This window comes from Etheostoma cragini, chromosome 4 (genome assembly GCF_013103735.1).
Source record: "Etheostoma cragini isolate CJK2018 chromosome 4, CSU_Ecrag_1.0, whole genome shotgun sequence".
Lineage (NCBI taxonomy): Eukaryota > Metazoa > Chordata > Actinopteri > Perciformes > Percidae > Etheostoma > Etheostoma cragini.
The window spans coordinates 2,272,226-2,299,678 of NC_048410.1; the positions used below are offsets into that span (position 1 = coordinate 2,272,226).

General features: G+C 42.0%; 1 protein-coding gene across 4 annotated transcripts in view; it reads right to left on the reverse strand.

Annotated features, from left to right (window-relative positions):
* Positions 1-1,808: 1,808 nt before the first annotated feature.
* ip6k1 (inositol hexakisphosphate kinase 1) overlaps positions 1,809-27,453 on the reverse strand; it is a 30,760-nt gene continuing 5,115 nt past the window's right edge. Inside the window, exons 2-9 of one of the 4 annotated variants that reach the window (XM_034870016.1) lie at positions 15,689-15,930; positions 14,808-14,953; positions 13,998-14,124; positions 8,178-8,418; positions 7,229-7,413; positions 5,369-5,550; positions 3,432-3,665; positions 1,809-2,931 (exon numbers count right to left, since the gene is read on the reverse strand). In XM_034870016.1, the coding sequence (XP_034725907.1) occupies positions 2,410-2,931; positions 3,432-3,665; positions 5,369-5,550; positions 7,229-7,413; positions 8,178-8,418; positions 13,998-14,124; positions 14,808-14,924 (1,608 nt within the window). In that variant the 5' untranslated portion in view covers positions 14,925-14,953; positions 15,689-15,930 and the 3' untranslated portion in view covers positions 1,809-2,409. Of the gene's footprint in view, positions 2,932-3,431; positions 3,666-5,368; positions 5,551-7,228; positions 7,414-8,174; positions 8,419-13,997; positions 14,125-14,807; positions 14,954-15,688; positions 15,931-27,453 lie in introns of all 4 variants that reach the window. The other 3 variants (XM_034870018.1, XM_034870019.1, XM_034870020.1) reach the window with 3 other exon arrangements.

A 27,453-nucleotide genomic window follows, 5' to 3' on the forward strand; every position in this document is an offset into this window, starting at 1 on the left:
GGGGTTAAGGCGCACCACAACGTCCCCAGAGAGTCTTTACGGTCGGCTATCAAATTAACCCCCCCCCCCCCCCCCCAAAAAAAAATAACGTGGCTACATGAACAAAACAATCAATCTCACATTTAAAAGACTCTGTAATTTCCTACAACTGCTGGTCATTGTAGTTCTTAACAAACGTTCCTCAAACAGGAGGAAAGGTCCCGTTTGATGGGGACTATTTTCAGCTGCGGACTAATCCACATTTGGTGCTCTAACGAGTGCTTCGGCGAGCAGGACGGTGTGTTTTAGATTGAGTCAACATAAAGTACAGTGTGTGTGTTCGTGGTATGAAGGAACAGAGCAGCAGAGCGTCTCACCGATGTGGTTTTAATGGTATTTGGACAACAACGGAGCTCTTTGGCACAGAGGAAGAGGATGTATATCAGCCTTTAAGTATATATGCACAATACTTGTTAGTGGATTAAGTCATTGTTCATTTTAGTCTTTTTTTTTTTAATTTTTTTATAGGATTTGTTGACAATAAGGAAAATATCAGCAGACCAGATTTGGGAAAGTGACACTTAAGCTTTCGATATTATACATTAACCCAGAGAATGATTTCACGGGACACCGACTACTAACGTTTTTGAATTAAGCCCCAAAAACGGACACACAGCGTTTTAAGAAATTATCTATATTCTCTCCTTAAAGCCTACTTCTATGCTGCACTTCCTCGCCGTTCTCCCAGTGGGCGACCCCGCCCTCTGCACCGCTGAAGGTCAACGTCCCCGCCATCTACTGCTTTAACAGAGGGTAGGATGTGGTTTTGAGTGTGTATTCAAGGTTGAGCTAAAGGAGTCTGTCCACCTTTCCAGGTTTGGGCTCTGTGGAGAACGAGAAGTTAGGAGGAGTGAAGTGGCGGTGGGGACGGGAATTCTGGGAGTGGGGTGGAGGGGTGGAGGGGTGGCGGGGTGGGGGGGTGGAGGGGTGGGGGGGGGGCAATTCAGAGTTGGCGAACTTCAGTGGGTGGCCCCTGGGACTCAGCTGATTGGTCATTTAGAGAGGGACGCTCTGCCTCGCCGTGCTGTCAAACAGCTCCAAAGACAACGGTTTACAGGATATGTATGTGTGTGTGTGTGTGTGTGTGTGTGTGTGTGTGTGTGTGTGTGTGTGTGTGTGTGTGTGTGTGTGTGTGTGTGTGTGTGTGTGCTCTTGTTTGTCTATCCTTCACAGTCTGACTTGGGGTCATAGATAAAGACTCCCCCTCCACTCACAATATGTTCTGCTTATTGTTACTTTACTTGTTTGTTTGAGCATCACAGTGCAGAGTTTGTTTCCCTGGGCTCACTGCGGGTGGGAGAGAAAGATCTAAACAGCATATTATCGCAATGTTTTCTGTAGCAATACTTTATCGACACACGGACGTCAAGTATCGACCCTTTTTTTATGAGTGCACATCTGATAGAGCTTTTTGACACAGGAATAATAAAAATTAAAATAAAAGCAAAGAGTTTTTATAGTGAGATGAAAACAAATCTTTTAAAAAACAGACGTTGACATCTTCCTTCGTTCTATGAGGACATCATTTGAAGTTGTAAAAAAGGTAATAAATTGCAATTTATCGCAGAATATCACAATTTATTTTAAATTGCAATGATATATTGTATGATTTCCATCCCTACTGCTTACCTTAAATCTATGTTTAAAGATACTTCCAAGTTTTAAGACAAAGATTCTCCAATTTCAATAGTAGTAGTGTCTGGTTTTTCTACAAAAAATGGCCTTATTAAAATCCGTTGAATTACATCTACTACTTGTGCATATGGTTTATTGGACAAGAACTGGCTTGAGATGCTCATATGTACACACAGTACGTTTTAAACTGAGATTTAACGTGAGCCCATGCAGGGAAACTGTCCTTCTGCACGTGAATGTGAAAACATCCTCTTCTCTGCACATTACTCATTCTGCAGAGTGAACTCCAACCTCTAGGTGATGAAAGGATGAAAAGCACATTGTGAGTGGAGGGGCACTCTGAGGTTAGATTGGGATGATTAAGGGTAGGGTTAGGGGCCGGGGAGTGCAATACGCCAATGCAGGTCCTCACAAGTATAGAAATACAAGTGTGTATGTTTGTGTGTGTGTGTGTGAGTGTATGTGTGTGTGTGTGTGTGTTTTACAGAGGCTCTCCATTAAGGTTGAAGTTGCAGACATTTCGGCACCACCGTCTGTAGTAACTGCTTGACTGTAGAATGCCCACGTTGAATGAACGAATGAACCTCGTTCCATATTTACAGCCAATCCATCTCAGTTCCTGACAACATCAGCGGCATGACCTGCACTGACTGTACAACCTGAACGTACTCACAACAAGCTGTGTGTGTATGTGTGTGTGTGTGTATGTGTGTGTGTGTGTGTGTTTGTTTGGAGCTACGGCAGGTTGTCGTCCCGCAGGCTCTCCAGGATCTGGACCAGGCTCTCCAGTCCGAACACATAGCCCCGGTCCGGCCCGTCGTGCACCGCCGTGTCGCCGCGGAAACCCTTGAAGGTGGAGTGGGCGAAGTCGATCATACGTACGTCCACCAGGGGGGGCTGATGGGGCTGGGGGGCAGGAGGAGGGGGGAAGGACTTGAAGTTGGGCGCAGGAGAGAAGGAGTCTGGATGAGGGTGAGGCGAGGGGAGAGGGGGGAGGAAGGAGTGGCAGTCTGACTTTGAGGGTGGGGCCTGTTGGGGAGCACGAGTGGAGGGTGAGGGTGTAGCCATCAGTCCAGGTCCCTGAGAGGACACTGACCCCGGGTCGGGGTTCTGGCTCATGTCCGTTTCACATGGAGTGCTTGGGGCTGGAGGTGCGTGGGGTCCGGGCCCACAGAGGGGCTCCACGGTGGCCACGGGAGCCTTCTGGTGCAACGCTGCATGGGTCCCAGAAGTGAGGACTGAAGGGCCCTCTGGTTCCTGCAGACAGAATCAAACCACAGTAGAGATCAGTTAAAACAATAGACTGTAAACAAAAGAAGAAGTAAAAGATGGACGACGTGTCTCCAAATCCTCCTCCAAAAGTAATCTTGTAACACCATCAGGTGAAAAAGATATACTTGAGATGACACATTTAGAGGGAAGTGGTGTGTGTGTGTGTGGACAGTTTAGGCTGTCAACATAAAAAAAGTTTTTTTTAATTACCAATATTTTCTGGAGGTTTCATCCTGGGATCCCATTGACCCCAAGGATAACAGCTGCTAGTAAATTTGAGGATAACAGGAGGATTAAATAAAAAATTGGTAATCCAGGTTTGGCTGCAGTTAAGTTTGCGGAACGTAAACAAACCTCATCTGGACTTCACCTCCCACTTTTATAGTGACAATACACAGCTATGAACACACTTTCTTGACAGAGTTTTGTCACCTGACTTCCCTGAAGAACAAACGAGCCCTCATCCTTCATAGCCCCGGGCTCACCTTTCCCTCATAGATGATGAGCAGTGAAGACGAGTAGAAGCGGTAGGACGCCTGCCTCTCCAGCACCGCCTTCAGGGTGCGAAGCTTATTCAGGATTGGCTCAAAGAGGTCCTGCCTCAGTCCCTTTCCGTTGTGCATGTACTGGTAAAGGGCCTCGCGGAAGCCTTCGATCGACAGGCCGCGGCCGTAGTACTTGTTCCTGCAGAGGTAGTGACCGGTGCTCAGCTGGTACACCTGAGACACACACACACACACACACACACACACACACACACACACACACACACACACACACACACACACACACACACACACACACACACACACACACACACACACACACACACACACACACACACACACACACACACACACACACACACACACACACACACAGAGTGTCATAATTTATTATTTATAACTTGAAAGCTATGTATATACCTTCCCTTGTTTAATGTAAGGCCGGTTCATTGTGTACTACGTCACATCCTGCTGCACATGCAGTCAGATTTTCTAAATAAAATCAGACCACAGTTGCAACTTATCTTCCCGTTTTGGAGCCTAAATATCAACACTGGCAAACAGTGGTGGAAAAGTAACTAAGTAAATCTACTAGGGCTGTCAAAATAAACATTTTAAAATCTTTTATTTTCATTGGTTAACACGCACGTTCGGTGGTTTTACTCCGTAGTTTGGGAAACCAGGAAGCTGCACAGGTAACAATGTGGACACTGTTGCCAACATGCCGACTTTCTCGCTAGATTTAACAATTTGTTTTGAACCCTCTAATATTTATAAATATCCCTTTAAAGTACATTTTTAACAGATAAAAAAATGTGCGATTAATTGAGAGTTAACTAGGACAGTCATTTTATTGCGATTAAAAATGTAAAATGTACTTTAAAAGTACTTTACTGAGTAATTCAAGATTTGTTCTTTACTCGACTATTTCCATTTTATGTTACTTTACAACATTTTGGAGGCAAATATTTTACTTTTGTACTCCACTACGTTTATCTGACAGCATTATTTTGCCAATCTAAATTGTTAGTACAAAATATAAATCAACTGATAAATGATGTATTATTATTATTATTATTATCATTTTAAACGCGAGTGAACCTGAGACACCTGCTGACGATGCAGAGGCGTTCTCAACAAAATGATGCTCCGCCCACCTGTTCCCCGTGGAACACCATCACAGAACACCACATCCAAGTAGGCCCTGCAGTTCCTGCTTGTAGCAAAGCATTGTGGATGTTTATCTTGTCTCGGTTAAGCTACGCTGCAATATAATTCAATATTATCTGTTCCATGTTTACCAGCTGCAACATTAAAGAGATGTTCACACATTATTGCATTGATAACTATAATCAAGAAGTATAATGTATAGTATTATGAAATGGGCCATTCTGCACAATGAGTACTTTGACTTTTGTTACTTTGAGTATCTTTTGATGCTATTACTTTTGTACAAAATAATGCTGAACTTTTACCCGTAACAGAGTATTTCTACACTGTAGTATTACTAATTTTACATCAGCCACAGATCTTAGTACTTCTTCCACCACTGCTGACAGTGATGCATGAAGCTTTAGCACCGCTGCATTATCAGAGGATCAGATGACCGAGACAAAACTAGAAAATAATAAGAAAAGGAAAATCTAATCAAATGGAATAAAGACCGTATCTCTTTGGTTCTTTGGGTTTTCTAAATGTGCATGAGGAATTCTTATGCTATTACGTTACATTACCCAATTTCCCCCAGCAGAGTGAACTGGACCATCCCTAATCTGATGGATGTCCTAAAGATAAAGGCGCCTGTATTTACTTCTCCTACATTCTCAGGCGATTATCTTTGGATCAGAACCGCCGTGAACGGACGCTGCAAAGTATTCGCCGACGCTGTCTGAACCGTAGCGGCGGTTGTTGTGTACCTGCATGCCACACACTCTGACTCCCAGCGTCGCTGAAGTGCTCTGTTCACATTTCCTGATCTGCCTCGCCGCCTTCTCCTCGGAGGCGTCGTCTCCGTGCTGCCTGGTGCCCATCTTCAGGTCCAGGATGCAGGGGTAGGAGAAGTGGTGAACCACGTTCTCCAACAACAGGAACTCTGGTTCAAATGATGCAGTTAAGGAGCAAACTACCGAATCATCAGATTTAGGGGTAGAGAATGGACAAAACGCTTTATGATGCTCTGTATTTCTTATGCAAAACATCTAACCTTTTGACAATTTTAGAAACTAAACATTGTAAATGAACCATTGTGAAATTGCAGAACGAAGGTTAACTGATTGGTCTAAAAGTCTGCTAAATAATTACAATTCCGTTTTGCGACGTTTTTCCAATCAATGTTAAACTATTGTCAATCACATGTAACACCTGTTGAAATTTAACAGCCTATTCTCCCGCTGCGCTGCTGTTACATTTTTAATGTGATGTAATCTGCACGGAGTGTCCCGTTTTATCTCAGCATCGATAAAAAAACTGACAAAGTGCAGGGCACTGCAGGGCATAGCATACAGTATATATAAATGGAAAACCTTATTTCTGTGTAAAACTAAAGTCAGACTGTATGTCAGCAATTTTCCACAGAGGTAAAGATGATTTTATTTCTCCATCGGTCTGGTTCACTTCATTTGAAAATATTTCCAGGTAAGCACATTCCTTCCCTTAAGTTATATGAAAATGTATCAACCCGGTTAATGAGACAGAACTTTCCTGAGGATCACTTTGAATAAATTATACGATTTCAATTCGATTTTGACTTCTTTAGCTTTTCTCACTTTATTTCTGTGTCTTTATATTTCACAACAAAAAATGAAATGACATTTTAAAACGCCTTTTTCTGTTTAGGATACTCTCGTTACAATTTAAAGGAGAGTTCTTGCTTAAAAAGATGCTGAAACGCTCTCCACCGCAGAGATGACAACTGGGCGCTGATAACTTCAATAATCTGAATGTACCATGTATCCGCACAGAGACCCTTCTGACACCAGCCCTGCTGAATCTGCTTGGACTGAAGGCAGATGGACTTGGTGGAGGACAGAGTGTGTGTTTCTGTTTCCAGGCAGCTGCAGTCTGCTCTCTTTGAAGCTGAAGATCAAAGCACAACCTCTGACCTGATAACCTCAGATACCCAGGCCCCACCCGGCTTTAAAAGCTAATTAAACATAGCGGCCAAGCTGTGGAATTGCAACTTCCTTGTCCTTCACATGATGCCCTCTGGTCCAAAAAGACTTTTTTCCCATAGACACATAGGAAAGCGGCGTTATCATGGATCCCACGTAACTTCTAGGCAAGTCCCGCCATACAAAGCAGCTCAATAGGTTGGGGTTAGGCATGGGTTAGGATAGCTGATTGGTCAGGGGATAGGACCTGAACGAATCGGGTTAAAGATGCAGAAGGTGAGACTAACTTTCTGTCATATTTGCTGAAACTGGCCCCATATTTGAGTAGTACTACATAAAGCATGTAATTTAAAAACAAAAGACAAATCTGGCACAACCTACAGCCTGAAGTGCAATTTGCGAATTCAACGCTCCCTATTCAGATGCACCAATCAGGGCCAAGTGGGGGGTGTCTAAATGCATGTCAATCACTGCTCAGGCACACGCATTCATTTTCCCTTGTGGGCTAATTTGTAAAGCTACATTCCTTCAAGTTTGATGGCACGGCCGTGTTTTAAAAGCTATGAATGCTGTGGATAAATCTAGCAATTGGATTTACATTTTTCTGTCAAATGAAACAAAAGGACTGTTGAGTATCAGTGAATGTGACAGGTTGAGGAAGGATACTGAAGAGTTTGCGGTCCTTGGATTCAGATCTCATGCGGCTGAGCTGCTGTTTGTGGCACCGGAGGCTCCAGGGGTTGTGGCTGATCTTCTCTGAACTAAAACCGCTGTTCCAGTCCAACATCTGGAAGGGAACGTCCGAGTGGATCTTTGGGTCGAGCCTGGGACTCTTCAGCTCTGCAAGACTGCAGCGAGGAGAAGACGATCATTAATATCACAGGAATGACTGTTGGTGCCCCTCTGTTCGAACACTTTACAATGGATTTAAAGGTCTGCATTATTCACACAAATCTGAACTATGGAGAGTTCTGTGAAGTCTGTCCTTATTTGCCCCAAATAGAAGCTGGAACCAGGTTATTTTTTTAATTGTTTATGGCTAAATTATTACTATGAAGATTGTTGTTAATTAACTTTCTTTCAACAAACTAATAAATTAAATATTGAAAAATAATGGAATAACCATTTCACCACTGGTTTATTTTGTAATGTTTTCCTTTTAAAAGGTGCCCTGCCACACATATTTCATGACCTGAAGTCCTACCATGGACCATGGAAAAATGCCTTGGTTACCTTGTTTAAAGCCATTCTAGTGTGGTATAGAAAGCCTGTAAGAAGACTCAGCTCAATTTGTGCCAGTTCTCATTGATATTAGCTAAGCTGTTTGACTCTGACTGACTCTGAACAGCTAGCCAATGAGAGCCTGTCTATCAGCAAACTTTACCCAGCGCAAGTGGGTGAGCTCATGAACATTAATGAGCTCCGGCAACATGACATCAGACTGACCAGCTTTTCTGATTTCTCCTCTTATTTCTTTTCAGTGGCTAGAGCTGACAGAGAAGGTAGCAGTTCATCTTCACATTCACGACATAACACATATGAACATTACATATTTTCCAAAATGCAAGTAAAAACGGTCTTGAGTGGCAGGGCACCTTTAATGGGATCTTACTTATCAGAAGTTTCGGTGTCGTGTGCCTCCCTCCTGTCGGGCCGCTCCTCCTTGTGTTCAGAGGCGGCGGAGGAGGAGCGTCGGAGGCTACGCCGGGAGTGTTTTCTCCTCGGCTGCTCCCTCTCTGGGAGGTCTCGCTCCTCGTGCTCCGCCGTCCCTCCGTCTGTGTTGCTCTCCACGTACGGGTAGGCCACCAGGTTGATGTAGCCGTCAGAGTCGCTTTCGAAACAAACCATCACTACCCCTGCCAGGACGGAGCAAAATAACAACAGGAAGTTTAGGAACAACATATTTATTACAATACCAGGACAGACACAGAAATATAATCCATCTTCTTACTGACTTCAAAAGTTCTTACATAGTTTGTTAATCTCCATCACCTGTAATTATTTTACACCTGCTGCTGTAAAAGAAATATCTTAATGCAGTTTTTCTCCTATAATTAGGCCAAAGTTTCATCAGCAAAAATAACACAAAATATTCATTGTTTCCCCTGTATTTATTCTGTAGGGCAAACCATAGTGAGTCCATGAATGAGGCAACCGTCTGTGGTTAGTTCACGTCTGTAAGAGCAGGACAGTCAGGTGTGTTATCTAAACTGCTAAACCAGTTAACACGTTATCGTTAGCCTACCGGTTACAAAGAGGCCCGGTAGGTTCCGTGTTGTTGTGTTTTTAGCTGAGCTGGACCAGAGAATATTTGGTCAAAACGTATGTAAAGCAGCGCTTTATGTGGAATGAACATTGCGCCGGGATCCATTTATTAAAGAAAAGCCTTTTAACTGCTACATTCCTTGTGCAGTGGATTCACGTCTCCCTCAACCCACTTTATTTATGGTTGTGCAGAGGCTCCATGCAAAGCTTTTGCAGTAGCCAATGTAAATGGCCTGATGTTTATACTCCAACGGGTGTGAGTGTGTGTGTGTGTGTGTGTGTGTGTGTGTGTGTGTGTGTGTGTGGGGATTGGGGAGTGGATGATAGAGCGAGGGAGAAGTGAGAGAGTGGCGACGATTAGCTCCAGAGGGAGTAGCGTCTCTAAAGTCATAGTGAGAGAAACTAAGTGTCCCCGCTGTGCTTTCAGACCTCGGTGGAAAATCTGTAGCAGGAAAGGTTATCCATCTTCTTGATTACATATTGTATATTGAGCGTCCGCGTCTCCGCGTACGTAACCACGTAGATTTAACGCAGAAGCATAAATTACGCTTAAGGCTTTCAACCTTGGGAAAGCACTGGAATGGAAACACAGTTAATATCAGACATGCTGTTAGTTTTTAAAACCAGCAGGTCCAAATGCTGTCCACTAGGACAGCATTTAGACTGCACCAATATTCAGAGACAAGAGTCAGAAAGTCAGAAAAATGTTTGTCAAGTTTGTCAGTTATACAGCAGAGTCCTGCTGATATAAAGTTTCTGACATTAGCCAGTAGCCACCTATTCATCAGACCAGACCAGGTCAGGCTGTAGAAGCAAAACCCTGAAAATTGTACTGAGCAAAGGTTAGATTTTGATAAAGGGAATTTGACTTTTAATTTTTAAGAGAAAAAAAGAATCAAATTTCATCTTGGAAAAGGGAAATGGTGTCACTTAAACACTGTCGTTCACTCAAACCCAGACCAAAGACAATAATTGGATCACTTGTTTTACTGTATTAAATGAGTGTTCACATGGGTTGGGTAATATGGATCAATTCTGGCATCATAATATGTGTACTTTTAAGTTAATATATTTTATTATATAGGGGGGGCATGTCCATGGATGCATTGATGTGTGAGGAGGGAAACCTTGTACTCAGTCCTGATGGGAAGCCAGCGTAGTGAGTGGAGAATGGGGGTAATGTGCTCATGTTTCCGCACTCTCATCGGGATCCTAGCTGCAGAGTCTTGAATTTACTGAAGCCTCTGCAGACTCTTTCTAGGGATCCCAATGAGAAGCGCGTTGCAGTAGTCCAGTCTGAGGAGACAAAGGCGTGAACCAGCTTTTCGGCGTCTGGGAGGGAGAGAATGGGTCGGAGTTTGGAAATGTTACGGAGGTGGTAGAAAGAGGTCTTGCACAGGTGATTTATATGGGCTTTAAAAGTGAGTTGGGAGTCTATTTTACCAAGATTTTTACCAAGATTACTAACTGTTGATGAGAGCGGGATGTTAGTATCGGAAAAAGCTGATGCTGGTTATGGATGATGATTTGGTCTGATGAGGAGTTCCAACCTTTATCTCCTCCAGACAGGTGGTGAGTTTTGATGAGGATGATTGTGAGGGTGGGGTGTCAGCTGTGACATTTACATAGAGGTGTATGTCATCAGCATAGCAGTGGAAAGAAATATTGTGGCAGCTGATGATTTGGCCAGTTTGGACATGCTTTTCCATCTAAGTGAATGAGAATGCGTGTCAAAGGTTTTGACTGGTACCGTATGTGAGATTCTGATGAGCTCCTCAGAGATGAAGACTTTATGACAAAGAGCAATGTAAATGTAAATGTGCTGTATTTATATAGCGCTTTCCAGTCTTAACAACTGCTCAAAGCACTTTTACATCTACAGGAAACATTCACCATTCACACACATTCATACACTGTGGCTGGGGCTGCCGTACAAGGTGCCACCTGCTCATCAGATAAACATTCACACACATTCACACTCCGATAAGCAGCACCGGGGTTCAGTGTCTTGCCCAAGGACACTTCGACAATGACTACAGGGGCGGGGATCAAACCACCAACCTTCCGATTGGCAGGCAACCGCTCTACCACTGAGCCACAGCCGCCCCACAGCAATGAGCTGTTGTTCTGGAGCCTTCCGGTGGGACAACACCTTCCTAACACACTAAAAGTTGGGTTTTCATGTCATTTGTCATCCGTCTGTTTAGTGTACCAAAATTTAGTAAATGTTCTGGAAATTCAATTGGGAAACTGTTTTTAGATCAAAATACCCAGAAAGAAAATGTCAGAAATTAAGCAGTTATTTTTAGCTTCACAAAAAGAGAAGAGCATCTCATCCCCACTAAGTGAATCACTGAACATCCTCCTTGTATGTCCAGATTTAATTTTGTGTTGAGTTTGCTCAATGGTGGAAAATCAACTCCAACGATCACACCCGTCCAAACTGAAGAGTCAAATCTTTCAGAATGTCTCTCTCTCTGTCCACAGGAAACTGGACTTCTTTACCCCCTCCACACCCACAACACCAGGAGAAATCTGATATAATAATGCCAAACACTTTATGGATAAAACAACCTTGACAGATTGAGAAAGCCGTCCCTGGGCAGCTGTCTGTCTGCTCTTATTAAATGAGCGGGACAATGGTAGTGGGCAGAGGTCCAGGGCTAAATACAGACTCCTTATAGACCACTGGGACCCACAACACCAGCAAGGTGAACTGGTGGGAATAAAGACAACAGCAGGTCACTGTGGTGGGTTTATACCACCAGCTTGCATGTAAAGTACTTCAGTACCAGGAAGGTGGTATTTTAAGTTATAAAGTGCAACATTTTAAAGAGGACATATTTCGTATTCTCTTCTCTTATCTAAAATGTTATGATGTTGATTACAATGATGTTGAATTTTCATGTTAAACATGGTCAAATAATGAGGTCAACGTATTTTAGAGAAATCCCGTTAGCTAAAACATTTCTGGTTGTGTAGTATTTGTAGTATGTAGTAGAAGTATTTCCTTCGGGAATAATAAAGTATCTATCTATCTATCTATCTATCTATCTATCTATCTATCTATCTAGTATTTGATTTCGAAAGTCTTTAACGGTGATTTTCACGGTACAAAGTCCTGCTATTTACTCCATTGTATTAGCTCCAGCTGCTACAAGAGACTCCAGGAAACACGCTGGCCAATCAGTGCAGGCCGGGGCTATTTCGGGAGGCGGGCTCAAAGAGACAGGCGCTCCATCAAAGTGTCTCATGTGAAGCAGCCACAGGCAGTGTGAGAAAGATAAAGTCTTTTTTTAAATAATTTTTTGGGGGGCTTTTTCCCTTCATTTCAGAGTGACAGTGGATAGACAGGAAAGATGGGAGAGAGATGGGGGACGACACACAGCAAAGGGGCGCAGGTCGGACTCAAACCCGGGCCGCCGCAAAAGCCTCAGCCTACATGGGGCGCTTACTGGGTGAGCTAGACGACGCCCCGAGATAAAGTCTTTTTGAACATTAAAGCATGTAAATGTCCTAGTCCAAGCACAAAATCCAACTATGAACCTGGAAATGCTAAATGATGGTTTCCCTTTAATATAACTACACAACATTTGGTTTTCTTTGTTTACTAGTATGGATGTAAATATCAATATAAATGTGAGATTAAAAAAAAAAATGGCCTAGGACGTGATCTACTTTAGATTTCACTTGTTCAACGTCAGACATCCCTATGTATTCTTAGTTTATTGATTAGCTGATAGCGGAAGAGGAGGAGAACAGCCCAGTAGATCCGGTAAGACAGACTACACCTACTCCATCCACCATGAAACCCTCTCTTCATCTCCCAATCTACTTTCACTCGTCAATGTCTCCTCTCTTACATAGTTTGCTAAAATTATAAATAGGTCACATACAAAAAAAATAAGGTGTGTACGTGTGTGTGTGTGGGTGCGCACGGTGGCTGTCCGAGTGTGTTTGGGCCTGTTACTACAGCAAAAGCGCGTGGAAACAGCTACGTTATGTGCCCGGTGATGAAAAACAGAGCAGCTCGACCACTTCACTGCCAGTAAACATCCGTGATTCTGTCTGTCTTTCTCTTCTGTGCTTTTCTGTCTGCCTTTGCATCCGCCATGAACTCAGAGGAGTAGAGGTAATTTAGAGCAGTGTTTGAAATGTGTGGTAGCCCAAATCCCTAAAAGAGGATCTGGGATCCTCTGAAAGCTGCTGGTCCGGGCGGTCTCTCTAGCAGTAACCAAGATGGTGTTCACGCGTTTTTCACTTTAAATCAACACATTTCTAATCCTGAAATAAATTACATGACAATTTTGAACTGGTCTTCATCTTCTGTCGATGACATAATTGTAGACTTGGCACGGGGTGTTTTTATGTATTATGAATGTAGGTTGCTTTCATATTGTGTTTTCTTGTGTGCCAATGTTCGTGTGTGTAAGCACTGTGTGTGAATCTGAAGTGAGATAAATTGGATTTAATTCCTCTTTAATTATTATATCTACTGGTTTTTCATAAGACAATTGCTGGAATAATGTAACATATCACAGATTATTTAAATACATGTCCTATTTCCAGTGGATCTTTCTTCTTTTTTAAAATCACTTTATTAAAGGTGCCCTGCCACAAACATTTCATTACTTTGTGGTATTGTCTGAAGTCCTATCATGGACTCTGTTAAATTTATTTGTGGAAAAAATGCCTTGGTTACCTTGTTTTAAGCCATTCTAGCATGGTATAGAAACCCTGCAGGAAGACTCTGCTTGATTTTTGCCAGTTCTTATTGATATTCAACGAGCAGAAAGGCCCAGAACACCTGGATTTGATCCAGGAACCTCCTGCGGTGAGGCCACAGTGCTAACTATTGGCCACCATGCTGCTTGTGACTGGTAGAGAGTTCAAACTAGAGAGCAAGTGATCCAAAAAGTCAAAATAGACAGTTTGTACCACTCTGGGTGGTAGTAGTATGACTGCAAACTTGACCAAACCAAGTGGAAAAAATATGAAGTCTAAACCCAAACAATTAAAGGAACAATGTGTCTCCTTTGGAGAAAACGTGGAGCTACGGTTCCCCAGCACCACGTATTTAAGTCCATCTGAAAACTGTGCTGTGAGAGTACGTCGTCCAGCTCCCATCCATGGCTACACTAATACAAAACCTCAGTGAGTTGTGACTGACCTTTGTACTCGGGGGTGAACTCCTTCATCTCTGGAGGCAGAGACTCGTAGAAGCGCTGCTCTCTGCTGATTAGAGGCTTACACACCGTGTGGTCATCGTAACGCATCATACTGGTGTGACCACCCACCTACAAGCACACGCGCGCACACACACACACACACACACACACACACAAAGAGATTCATAGGGTTGGTAAATATAGCAATACATCAATATTATATCCACATGGATGTACAGTATGTGGCTAGATATCCTAAATTTTGGATATTGTAATATTGTTAGATGACACAAGTCTTTTCCTGGTTTTAACGGCTACATAAGAGGAACAGGGTTCATGCGTATTTTCACCGATACTTTTCCATAACTTTTTTTCGGCAAATTTCCATGACTCTGTAATCCTGAAAATCAACTTTATACAATAAGAATAAAAATCTGTGTTAACGTTTACGCTCAGAGGGTTTAACAATAAAAATAAATGACAGTGCCTGTGGTTCATAGCGGGATCTGTAATATCACGCCCCTAACAGAACGTTAAGGTTACGTGAAATACATTTTTTATTTAAAAAAAATGCTTTGTTGGAAAATCCCTTGATTGTTCCAAAACCTTTCCAGGCATTGAATTTGCATTTTTCAAATGCCCAAACTTTTCCTGTTTTTTCAAAAAGTATGAACCCTTTTAGTAAATGTCAACCCTAAAATATCGCCGCAAAATCGGCATGAATGTACTTGGTCAAAAAAATTGTGATATTTGATTTTCTCCAGCTCTACGTTTAAGTCAGCTTCTCTGGAGCACACGCCATTCCTACCAACCTGGTGGATGAAAGGCTCCAGTGGAACGCCTCCTGCCCGTGGTCGAAGTGCAGCCCCTCCCCCCTGCCCCGCCCCCTGTAACTTGTTGTCCATGTTGTTGGTGTGAGGGAGGCACATGGCTCCTGGCAGACGCACCGTGCTTCCTCCTGCAAGGGAGAAAGGGATTAATGAAAACGGGTGTCAGTGAAAGACTTGTTTTGCAATAAAGCTGCTCCTATTCGCCGTCAGCACTGCTCGTCCGATGGCCGAAAAGCTTTGAAAACCACCTCTGCCCACACTGTGGACTTCAACACGTATAACCTGGCCCTAGGGTGCACAGTCTTGCTTCGGCAGCAGCTCTGACTCAGGCTGGGTGTCATCCCAAATGTGTAGATGCTATACAAAAATGCAAGTTTTTCTACAAAACCTTCATTTTAGTTTAATTTAACAAGACAATTTTCTAATATTAAATGGTGTCTAAACATGATCAGCTACGCTGGGTGATAATGTTTTGGGTGTTTTAGGCCTTTATTTGACAGGACAGATTAAGGCATGAAAGGGGAGAGAGAAAGGGGGAATGACATGCAGAAAAAGGGCCGCAGGTCGGAGTCGAGCCGGGGCCCACTGGGTCGAGGAGTAAACCTCTTCATGTGGGCGCCCGCTCTGCCAACTGAGTTATCTGGGCGCCCACAAACTGGCAAATTTAATATTTTAATCAGGAACTATGTGATCACTCAGTACTCAGTGTAACAGGTCCAGTCTGTGACACTCCGGGCCTCGGACGCATTTCAATTATCATTAAGAAATGTTGAGGTTAAGACCAGCTGGTGTTCACTGCAGTTTGGGCCAAGATCTCCAACACACAAAATCAAAGTGAGCAACATCTAGTGTCCAGGTCCTACCTTGGGCATTGGCTCTGGTGTGCACTGACGGGGAGGGGGGGGCGCAGGGCACCACGGGCTGCTGGGAGCGCACGCCGGCCCCGGGGGGAGGCGGCGCCAGACCGAAAAACCACCTCACAAAGCCTTCAACCAGAGTGCTCCAATCCACCGCCGGCAGCACAGAGACCCAATCAGGACAGCGGGTGGCGGGGCGGGGTTGGGGAAGAAGAAGCAGGGGGTCAGGTAGGCAGGGTCACCACTTCCTGTAAAGAGGAAATAATACCATGTTAAGTTTAACTATTCAATGTATATTTAACGCTGCTAGTTACAGTAAAGTCAATGTGCTGCAAGACCCGAGCTACGTAAGAGCTGAAAGCAGCTAAAACTCGGCTCTGCCTGAAAAAGCACAAATTTTGGGGTAAAATCCCCGACACATGATGTTGTGTGCTCCTTCAGCACAAAACAAAACAACCACTCACAACAGGTCTCATCTAGCGGAATCTGAACCAGCTTATAAAAATAAAACACACACAGTTTTCTGGGCATGTCGCCACAAACAGTTGACATCAAACGTTTCAGCATGTCAGCTTCAACCAGAGTGTCTCTCTCTCACACACACACACACACACACACACACACACACACACACACACAAATAAATACAGGCACACATCTCCATCTAACTCAATGAGTGGGGCCACAGCACTTTCAGGGTCAGAACAGACGTCCCCCTTGTGAGGGATTTTGGCTTTTAACGCTGTTTAACTTCAAGTTTTGTGTTAAAATAATAAAGAATAATAATCAAATAAAAGCTACCTACCCACTATATCAATTGGTGCCGTCAACTTCTTTCAACACTTTGTTTAGTTTTTGTTTTTGTTTAATAGTTTATTTGAACAAAAAAAACAAAAAAACGACGACAATAAAATAAAAGATGTATATACATGCATTCCTGCATACATCTATAATTAAAATGACAGATAAACAAGGTCATGTACTTATTAGCACATTAGTCTTCCAAAATGAAAATTCATTCAAACAAAACAAAAAGTTTTCCATGTTCAAAAGGAGAAGGAAGAAGTTGATAAACAACTTCTCAGGTCCGACCCCCTTTCTCTACTTTCATCCTTTAGTAAATCTTATGCTTCAGTTATTTACACATCATAGACACAGATGCATGCACACAAAACCACTTTTTTTTTAATCTTCCCTTTCTTCTTCTTCTTCTTCTTTCTATTTCATTTATCTATAGCAGATTAAGCACTTGACTCCCAAAACTAATGTTTAAAGATATGGTCCGGCAGTTTTGTTGTCCTCCCAGCTCACTGCTGATTTGAAAGTTTTTGAATTTTTAAACATCGTCAGTAATCTGAGTGTTTTTTTGTTTTTTTTTATTCAGGATTTCCTCTCCAAAAATCCGTTAGCACACACGTTCCCAACTGCAACGAGCAACACAATGAATCAAAGCCCAACTGTTGCTGAGTAACACCTCAGATAAATAAATCTCAATTATAAATAATTAGCATTTGGAACAGTTACACCGGAGACGCATCAAACGGCTAAAGACACCACACAAAATGTAATAGAGCTTGTTTCCAAAAAAACACGTGAATATATTTTGGAGAACATTTACATTTTTCATTTGAGGTCAATCATCATCAGTAAAAATGCAAAAACCCGTGGATGCTCTGTCATGAACTAGGCCTGCACAAATAATAGTTATAAAATCGCAAATCTCAACTCACCGTGTTCACGATTTCATTAAAAAAATAAAAATACTACTTGAATTTTACAAATAAGCTGTATAAAATAGGTTTTAAAGAGCTCCGATGCTCTCCCTTCTCTTTACTGAAGCCTCTATGTTTACAGGCTTGTGGTGATGCCTAATGTGCTATGGGGGCCGAAAAATCTCTCTGGTACTGCCAGTTTGTTATGTTTTGTCATGGTTCATGTGTGCAATAAACACTACACTTTGTGAGAAAAAAAAAAATCATGATATCAATTCTAAGCTTAAAAAATCGTGATCTGCACAAGGCTCTTGAGGCTAAATGGGAGCAAATCCTTGCAGCCAGGTCCAACATCTTGGACATTTTAGGAAAACCCTCCCAGAGGATTAGAGGCTTAAATCGGCAGGTTAAATGTAATTTATGTCCAGCAATCAAATGTTTAGATGTCCACATACTTTTGGACTTGTGTCCCAGAATGACTCAACGTTGCCTGACATGGGAAGAAAGGAGGAGGACTGGAAGACCCAATGTTGATGTCACAGTTTATATTGCCCAGCCCTATGAATCTCTTTGTGTGTGTGTGTATGTGTGTGTGTGTGTGTGTGTGTGTGTGTGCGCGTGTGTGTGTCTCTCTGAAGGCATCATCTGGTCAATGTCAAGGCTGCAGTGAGACGCTCGCTAATGTGATCACGATGTGGGCTGCAAATAATGGACTGACAACCGACGCAGCCTCCATACAGACACGCTGAGACATCTTTTTCAAAGAAGATTTTCAAAAAACAAACATCTATCTTGCAAAAGACAGCAACTAGGAGGAGCAGCTCTGCTCATGTTTGAAATCAGGATAATCAAACAATTGAATTCTGCTGAGAAATTCAGATTAAATTTACGTGGTTAAAAAAACTAATTGTGGTCATTCACATTGCAGCCCTGCTAACTGGTGGTAAACCGGGGTGATAATACAGTTCCTAGATTTCTATTGGAAACGCAGTGTTGGACCAAGAAAGTGGTTATAAAGTCCAGCTTGATAAATACAGATGTTAACTTTAGCCAGGTGTTTGATCTGCAGTGCAGTAATGTTTTTGTTTCTCACACATCTCTACCAAATTGTGACTGATTGACTTGTAAAAACCCCCAAAAAGGTGTATTTCTTTGCCGCCTGGCTGCGTCAACAAATAACCAAGACACAAACATACAATGTCATTGATCAATTATTTACCTGATGAGCTGAACCAGACACATCCTGATGCATCTCATCTTGTTATTGTTGTAGTTATTAGGCCTACTACATGCCCTTTAAACAATCACCACACTCATAAAATATGCAGCCTTTGCTTGTTTTCCCTGACGGTTAATGAGCCTAATACATTTCTTGTAGCTTGAGCAACGGTGCATATTATTTCCGGCAATTAATTGATATGTCTTTGGATTTAGGACTGCTGTCGAAACGAAACAAGAAATTTCACAGTATTACACTTTGGGCCCGGGAAACTATGACTGGCCATTTGTCACAAATTTCTTGTATTTTGGAGAAAATAATCAATCGAAGATTATCGAGATTAATCGCTCATGAAATGTATCATTAGGTTCAGCTCTAGTGCGGACATGCATTTAAATGCAATGTATTCTTCACAAAGAGGAAGATGGATGGCAGTAATAATTAGGCCTGCAAATAGCAATCAGTTGATTAATCTGTCGACTGTTTTCTTGATTGGTTGCTTGGTCTAGTCACTAGCCAAGACGAGGTGGCTAACCGTAGCATGCTAGCACTAGCATGCTAGCTCGTTCTCAATGGCAAAACAGTGCTACAACACACACTAGTTCACCCTAAGCTACTAAAGAAATACTCACATGTCTCTGTTCTGCACGTATTCCACAAGTGGCCCTCGTCTAGAAGAAGTCCCCCAGCTAATCCTTCCTTGTACTGACCATAGTTGGAGAGTTATCTAGCTGATGGTATCTTACCGAGTTACTGAGCATGTGCGACTCCCAACAAAGATAATAGAAGAATAGAAGTGAGATGTCTCACTCAGTAGCTAAAACATAGACCCAAACACACAGGGTGAAAAAAGGAATCTGCAGCAATGTTCACTTCAACAAAAATATGGTGTTTTTGGAAAATTAGACCATGTAATACCTATTCTGGTACAACCTCAAAATACAATTATGAACCTGAAATTGAGCATCATATGGGCGCTTTAAATGGTTATAATCCAGGAGATTGTAGCCCTTCCATGCATGCTCTTTCGTGACAGGACAAAAACAAGTCCTTGTTTTTAACCACTGTGATAGCCATGTTGGCCTTAAACACATTTAACTACCGTTTGACTGTGATTCAGAATCCAGTGTCAATTTCAAGCAAGCAACTGCACCAGCAAACGAAGGCTTCCATCGCGATGTTATCAGTGAGGTTATTAACTGAGAGTTCTCTCAATAAAACAACACTTCTCTTTTGGATTTGTTGACATGTTTCTCTGGTCTAAAAGTGAGCTGCTTAAATGAGGAGCTGAACGCACCAGACGCTTACCACCAGACGCTTAGACGCCAGAATCTTCTGACTGTCATACTGAGAAACCCAGAGAGAGTGTGTGGAGCTGATAGTCTCAATCAGCTTTGTAACAAGTCATTTGACAGTGGCTTGAAAGTAACGGCTAAAAAGTTACACACTAAAGCTTTAACTACGTTGTTGATGTACGAAAACACACTTGCATTGGGCCCACATCACAGGCAACGATCACGACTGCTTACAGCTTAGGGCACGCATTTAACCCTGATGGAAATACAAAATCTAACGGTCTGATCTCTCTCTCTCACACACTCACACACACACACACACACACACACACACACAGTAAACTGTGTTTCCCATGAGCAAGGAATACTAAAGTTAGCAGCAAACAGTAAACATCAGGTCACATCTGTTCTGGGAGCAGATGATCCAGGACGTCTAACATTTCACTGCACTCAACAACACACACACACACACACACACACACACACACACACACACACACACACACACACACACACACACACACACACACACACACACACACACACACACACAAAAAACAATATACATTGTCTCTGGGAGGTCTGTGGTCCAACTGAAAACTCACATATTCAAGATGTGCCAAAACATTATTGATTCATACTTTTAATTCTGAATGGTGGATAGTTTATTGCTGATAATCTCACAGAAATCAAAAGTAAATATTATGTTTGTCATTGAACTTTAATCATTGTTAAATAATACTGCGGTGGTGATGGCGTAGTGGATGTGCCACATGCCTTTGGTGTGGGAGACCTGGGTTTGATTCCCACTGCGAGACATCAACCAACGTGTCCCTGAGCAAGACACTTAACCCCTAGTTGCTCCAGAGGCGTGTGACCTCTGAAATATAGACAGTAACATATTGTTAAAATCTAAATTTCTACTGACTCTGATTATAATGTGTATGAACTTTATATATTTACTAGTGAGGTGCCTGTTTGGAGTGGGACGATTGCTTCGTTCTCAGTATTTTTCGTTTGTCCCCCCCCCCCCCACACTTTACCTCTAGAGCCACTATGAGGTTGATGCTTTTGCATTTCTACCTAAATATCTAGGGCTTTAATAAAAAAATACCTGATGAATCAATTTATTCAAAATGATGGATTTCTTATCTTTTAGGGCGATGACGTCATTTAAAATGAGGACAGACACTTGAAGCTTCATTTGAAACCAGAAGCCTTGAATGTAAACATTTTTAAAATGACGTTCGGTACTATTGGATGGATTTTCAATGACATTTGGCACAGAAATTCATGATTCCCACAAGATGACTTGCAATCACTTTGACTCATTTGAATTTGTTTCATCTTGCGCCACCATCTGGTCAACATTTAATTCTGCCTGCAAAACTGATGAAACTCCCATCAGCCTTAGCTGTGTGTTGCTTTCAGTGCTAATTAGCACATGTTAGCAATTATAAAACTAAGATGCTGAAAATGGTGGGAAACATTTGACTTCCTAAACATCAACATGTAGGCCTTATGAACATGTTAGCGTGCTGATGTTGGCATTTATTACAAATCACACAGTGCTACGGCTCAAATCAAAAGGTATCGGGTCACTCAAAGGTGAGTATTGGGGTACAAATGATGACAGCTGGTGTACGGCAACCCCTCTGTACGGTGGTCTTGTGTCTGTTGGTGGGTCTATATGTGTCTCCAGGGAATTCCTGGCATACAGACAACAGGTGTGTGTTTCCAGCGGGCAGCGTCGTGTGTGCAATGTGATGCAGAGGGCTGGGAATAGGCTGTTGGAGCCCAAAGTCAAGGACAACTTGCCTGCCCCCGGGTGTCCTATACACACTATCCTCCTCTTCCCTTTCATCCCTCTACCGAAATCCCCCCACATCTTCTTTTCTCCTTCCTTTCTTCAATCCTTCTGTCTCCTAACGCTTGGCAATGATTTGCTAAAAACAATATTTTAACCAAATACCTTAGTATAACTTAATATTGATTCACTGTTATGTAAATGTATAATTGGCACACTCACCAAGTTCCATTACCTTACACTAAACTTAATAACACGGAAAAGGACAATGGTTTCTCCAAACAAGAAGTAGCTCCAGTACTAGTACATTATATCTGGAAAGGTTAAGCTATGTAATGAAGGACAAGCTAACACCATACATTAAACATGGCAGCCCTTTGTGGCATACCTGTCACAGTGAAAGTTGTGTGTGTGTGTGTGTGTGTGTTTTTAGTTTTGCCGTTTGCTTTAATTCTTTTTTTTCCTGTAACAAATATTTTTATACAGATTAATTATTGTAATCTTGCTTTTCCACCTCTAAAAGAAAATGAGCGCAGACTTGACTACGTTACTGTCTGTACAATAATCTATACATCTGCAGTAAGCTAGTGGGAATGTCATTAAGGGGTTTATACCTAATAACACAACAGTCAGCTTCTCCTGAATTAATTTTATTAGTGCTAAAATTCATCATCCATTATTTCACACCCTGGTTGCCATGGATTTTATTCAGTGTGATTTTATCCAGAGCTTCCCCGAAATCAACAGACGTTTGGTCTCGACAACGTGATTTATAATCAGCCAATTACAACACAGCATTTCTAATTCTCCAGGGATTGGTATAAGAAATACATTTAAGGTTGCATCACCAAACAGGGTTCACCAATAAAGGGGCAAGTGCCACGCCACGTTGGTGAACTTGATTGTTCCTTTCTTCGGTTAATGCAACAACCCGCAAGTTGTTTAAAAAAAAAAAAAAACAGGTTAAATATTTCTTCCAGTCATCATCGTATCTTTCGCTCCCTTTTCCTTGCTCAGGTTGAAGAATGCTTGTTGAATGATTTGATTTGAAAGTGCCGTTGGCCAGTCAAGAATTGAGCTGGTGCTAGTTACGCGAGACTGAAGATATCGACGAGCTAAAGTTAAAGACAGTGTCAAGTGTCCTGGAAGGTGTTTTCTCGGGTGGCCAAACAACTAAACTAAAACAACTACAATGTTTTGTGAGGTTTGTTGAACTTCGAGTCCAAGGCAGGTAAAAAAGTGGATTATTTTTCAAATTAACTTCTTCACTCAGAAAACAAATGCTGGAGTTTCATGTCAAAGCATAGCAGCATCTTGCTTTGACATGAAACTGAGGGCTGCCGACAACCCCGGTCCATGATGTGTTTATACACTACCGGTCAAAAGTATGGGGTCACTAACAAATTTCCACTCCCTTATAGACAGAATACCAGCTGATCTGAATGGGTGGCTGATCTTTAATGCAATATCAACATCGCCCATTATCAGCAACCATTCATCCAATGTTCCAAAAGGCTCAGTCTGTTTGCTAATCTGATATCATTTAAAAAAAAAACTGACTAGAAAGCAATGGAGAACCCTTTTGCAATCATATAAGCACATAATGTAATCAGAAAACGGCTGCCCTGCATAAAAAAACAATGCACTTGCCAGTTTTGGCCCCTCCATCCAACTCTGTAAATTTCACCTATGATTGTAGCCTTTGTATTATAGCTGTGGGGCAACTCTTGTATTGTGTGGTTTTGTGTGCTGTGTAAATATGTGATTATTGTGTGTGGATTTGATGTGGGATAGATCAGTGAGCCATGCAGTGTTGGCAAGATGTCTGCCGAGAACCAGACACCTCCTGCACACTGTCCCCCTCTGCCACCTCCTGCCAGTGTGAGCCCAACTTGGCCAGATGACTTCACTTTAGAAATAATCTGACTTCAGCAACAACAACAACCCAATCTCTAATCGTTACCCTGCCAGGTGTGGTGAATAACATGAGCAGCCAGCCAATCAGCTTAGAGGATCTATGTGAGCATTTCTTACATCATTAGCCATCACTGGGACAAAGCTGTGGGCTCACTGCGGCTCTATAACACTGACAGACTGATTAAGCTGCTATTTCTGACTGACTCAATGTGTGTGTGTGTGTGTGTGTGCTTGTGTGTGTGTGTGTGAGGAAATTCTCCTGTCCTTCAGTAAGTCAGAGATTGAGCCAATTAAGGACTTCCAGGGATCTCTTAGAGTAGAAGTGCGTAGATTGGCAGTAAGTTGCATTAGTGTTGAATTTGAGGGGTTACTGACAATTTGCAGCACATTTATCATTTGAAGGAGATGTCAGCCTAGTGGTTTAAAAGGAAAGGACCTTTCTAAATGTATATAATATAAGCACTTGATGATGAAATCAAACTTCATGACAGGTTTAAATGGTTTCACATGACTTGAGGTCAAGGGAAAATAACTGACTATTAATGAAACTATGATGCTGTCATGACAGCCAATGTAAAAACCAACCTCCTAATTGCAGTTTGATGTAATGGGTTAACACATAAAGCTAAATAGTAGATTAAAGTTTGATAATTAAGCCTGTCATTACATATTTATGACAGGTTGAGTCTAGGTTAAAGGTGCAATGTCTAATACTGACAGCTAGTGTTTAAAATAATACTGCAGTACAAATTCAAAATACTGGAGAAAGTCGTCTCCCCCGCCCCATCCTCCCCAAACTCCAAGTTCACGGAGGTTTCCATGTTGAGACTGCAGCATCTACAACAACGTTGCTAGACGCTTGTCTCACATGGCCAGACATTACTCCACAGCACAGCGGAGTAGCTAACGTTAGAGGCTATGTTGACAGTCATAGAAGCCCGTGCTCACACGGAGCTCTGTACCCGGCTGACAGACACACTTTTTCGGCTTAGCATTACGGTCGGAACCGCTGGAAACACAACAACCTCGCTGTCCTCTCCACCCGACGGACAGACGCCCTTCCTCGGCTCAGAATGGCGGTAGGAACCTTTAGGAATAACACCACCTCGCTGTCCTCTCCACCCGACTGAACACACTTTATTGTCTTAGACTTACGGCAACAATCTCTTCCCGATTTCCAGCCCCCCCCCCCCCCCCCCCCCCCGGCTTAAAATACCTCACCGTCATCCAACACACACACAGGCCTCATAATGGAAACTTTTGGTTATGATGACCACAGTTATAAAGGGAAGTGAATCTATAGATTTACAGCTGTAAAAAATCAAGATCTAAACTCTCCGGAGAGAGACAGAGAACAGCACACACTCCTTTCACTTTTGCCCCGGCAGCTGAGTAGCACGACATGAAAACTTCTTTTTCTTTATAAAAGAGTGTGAACATGTTATTCTAAATATTAAAACATGAAAAACTTTAAATCTGTTTAATAACAATTCCTCCACTATTCAAACTACAGCTCCCTTTTAAAAGTGTTGGGATTGGTGCGAGATCACAACGTCTTGTCACTTTCAACAATATTATCTTATCTTTAATATCACAATCCGAATACATTAATAATCTATAATCCATAGCATTAACTACTAGTATGGAGCACAAAGCAAAGTTTTTGGTGAGCAGCCCTCTGGAGAGCAGAGCTGGGGGGGGTGTCAGATCCACGGAAGAGAGGAGTCAAACTGCTTGGTAACCCAGTATTTTTGTTCAATGTCTCCTAAATGTATCATTGCTGTTGTTGTTGTTGTTTTTAAACTACAAATCAATTAATTAACTATCAATCAAATAACTTCTGGACGATTTCACCTGTTCTCACCTCCGAGGCGATGCACATTTCAGTAATATTAGTCCACACTACCGGGATTAACCACATTTATGCAGGGATGTAAATCAGATTATGGTTTGCTTAGCGTGCACACCTGAGTTGCTGCGTGTCCCCCTATCGCTTTTTCTCCCTCTTTCTTGTCTCTATCAAAAAAAGGTAAATTTATTTTTTATAAATGATTTGCTTATATTTCAGAACCACATCCACGTTTACATGTAACGTGAAAAAGAACTTCGTAGTTAACTTCATGTTGGAGTTGTAAATAAATCTTCCTGGATGACAAAGTCAGACATCTCTGGTTCAAGATCTTACCGGACCCCCTGTAGCGGGCCGGTGGTTCAGCCGCCGGTTATCAATAGTTTTTACAAGCCTATTGTTTATATTTGTGTAATATAATCAACACCGTTACACATTTGGAACTATTTCAGCTTGTGTAGGCCTATCTGTGCTTTCTGAACATATTAAACACTTTTAAAAGTACAGGGATAGTACAGAAAACCATGATAATGTTTTGTTAGTATTCTATTAATATTTTCAATTATACTTTTAAGCAAATCTGCCAAAGATGATTTGGTTCCACCTTCTCCAATGTGAAAACTGTCAGATTTTTCTGGTCTAACATATTAGTAAATGTAATATCTTTGGGTTTTGGACTGTTGGTCGGACAAAACAATACATTTGAAGACATCACCAAGGGCTCTAGGTAATAGTGAGGGGCATTTTTCAAAGTTTTCATATGTTGCTATATCCCAAATGTATTGGTCCATCCATTGATTGAGAAAATAATCGTGGGATTAATAGATAATGAACATATTTGTTAGTTACAGCCAAGAAATTGGCATCATTATAATTCCCATTGTAATGTGTTAACTTAGCGCAGCGTGTTAGTGTGTTATTGTTAAGTGGTTGCATTAGCCAAACATGGTACCTTACCAGGCAAATCTTCATGCTAAATAAGGGTTGAAGGTAGCAACTGCTGACACACACAAACACACACACACACACAAACAAAAACACACATCATCACATACATACATATATATATGTATATATATATATATATATATAATGTAACAGCGTTGTATATAATATATAACAGCTGTTACATCAGTTTTACTTTACTTGTGCTCATTTAAAATACAATCACTCAATAAGCTAAATTATCACTTTAAATTAATAATAAAATATGAAGTATTGAGTGATTGAATTTTAAATGAGCACAAGTAAAGTAGAACTGATGTAAGATCTGTGTATATTTAAACGGTTATTTTCACTTTTGAGGGTCTTTTACATGCTGTCTCAGCTAGTGCTTAGCCAAATTAGCGGTTAGCTAAACTAATGTTAGCTTTCTGGTGGAGGCGAACGGCAGACGGACTTTCTTTAACTCTCTATGGGGACAGATCGTGCAGTGTCGTAAATCCGCGTACATCGGGATATTATCTGCGCATGAGCAAACATTTTGTACATGCGAAGGACGGATTGTGCAGGCAGAACGGATCGTTTACCGACATACGCTACTCTCGTAAGGGGGGTGCCGTATATCCCTTTAACTGTCTAAGGCGATTTCGCGCTACCGCGGGAGTTCTTGCTTTTCTACCGCAATAAGGAAAAAATCAATACCGTCCCAGTCCTACTGTCCACTAGAGTGCGGCCCGCGTCGGACAGGCATTAAGATATTTCTGTCCGAGCCCGCCCCGAGCCCGACACAGTTAAAATCGCATTTGTTTCTCATACTAATGACACATGTACGTTTGTTTGTGGGGAAAGCCCGCTTTTATTAAGCAAGTGTAGGAAGGCATTGGGAAATGTCAACAGATGAGCGCATCAATGCACACGGGGCAACAAGCGCCATTACCTCCATAATAAGCGATTTTAAATTCAAAATGTTCAATGCCTTATCGCGCTGATGTGACCGAGCCCGACCCGAACCCGAGCATCCTTTCTAAAC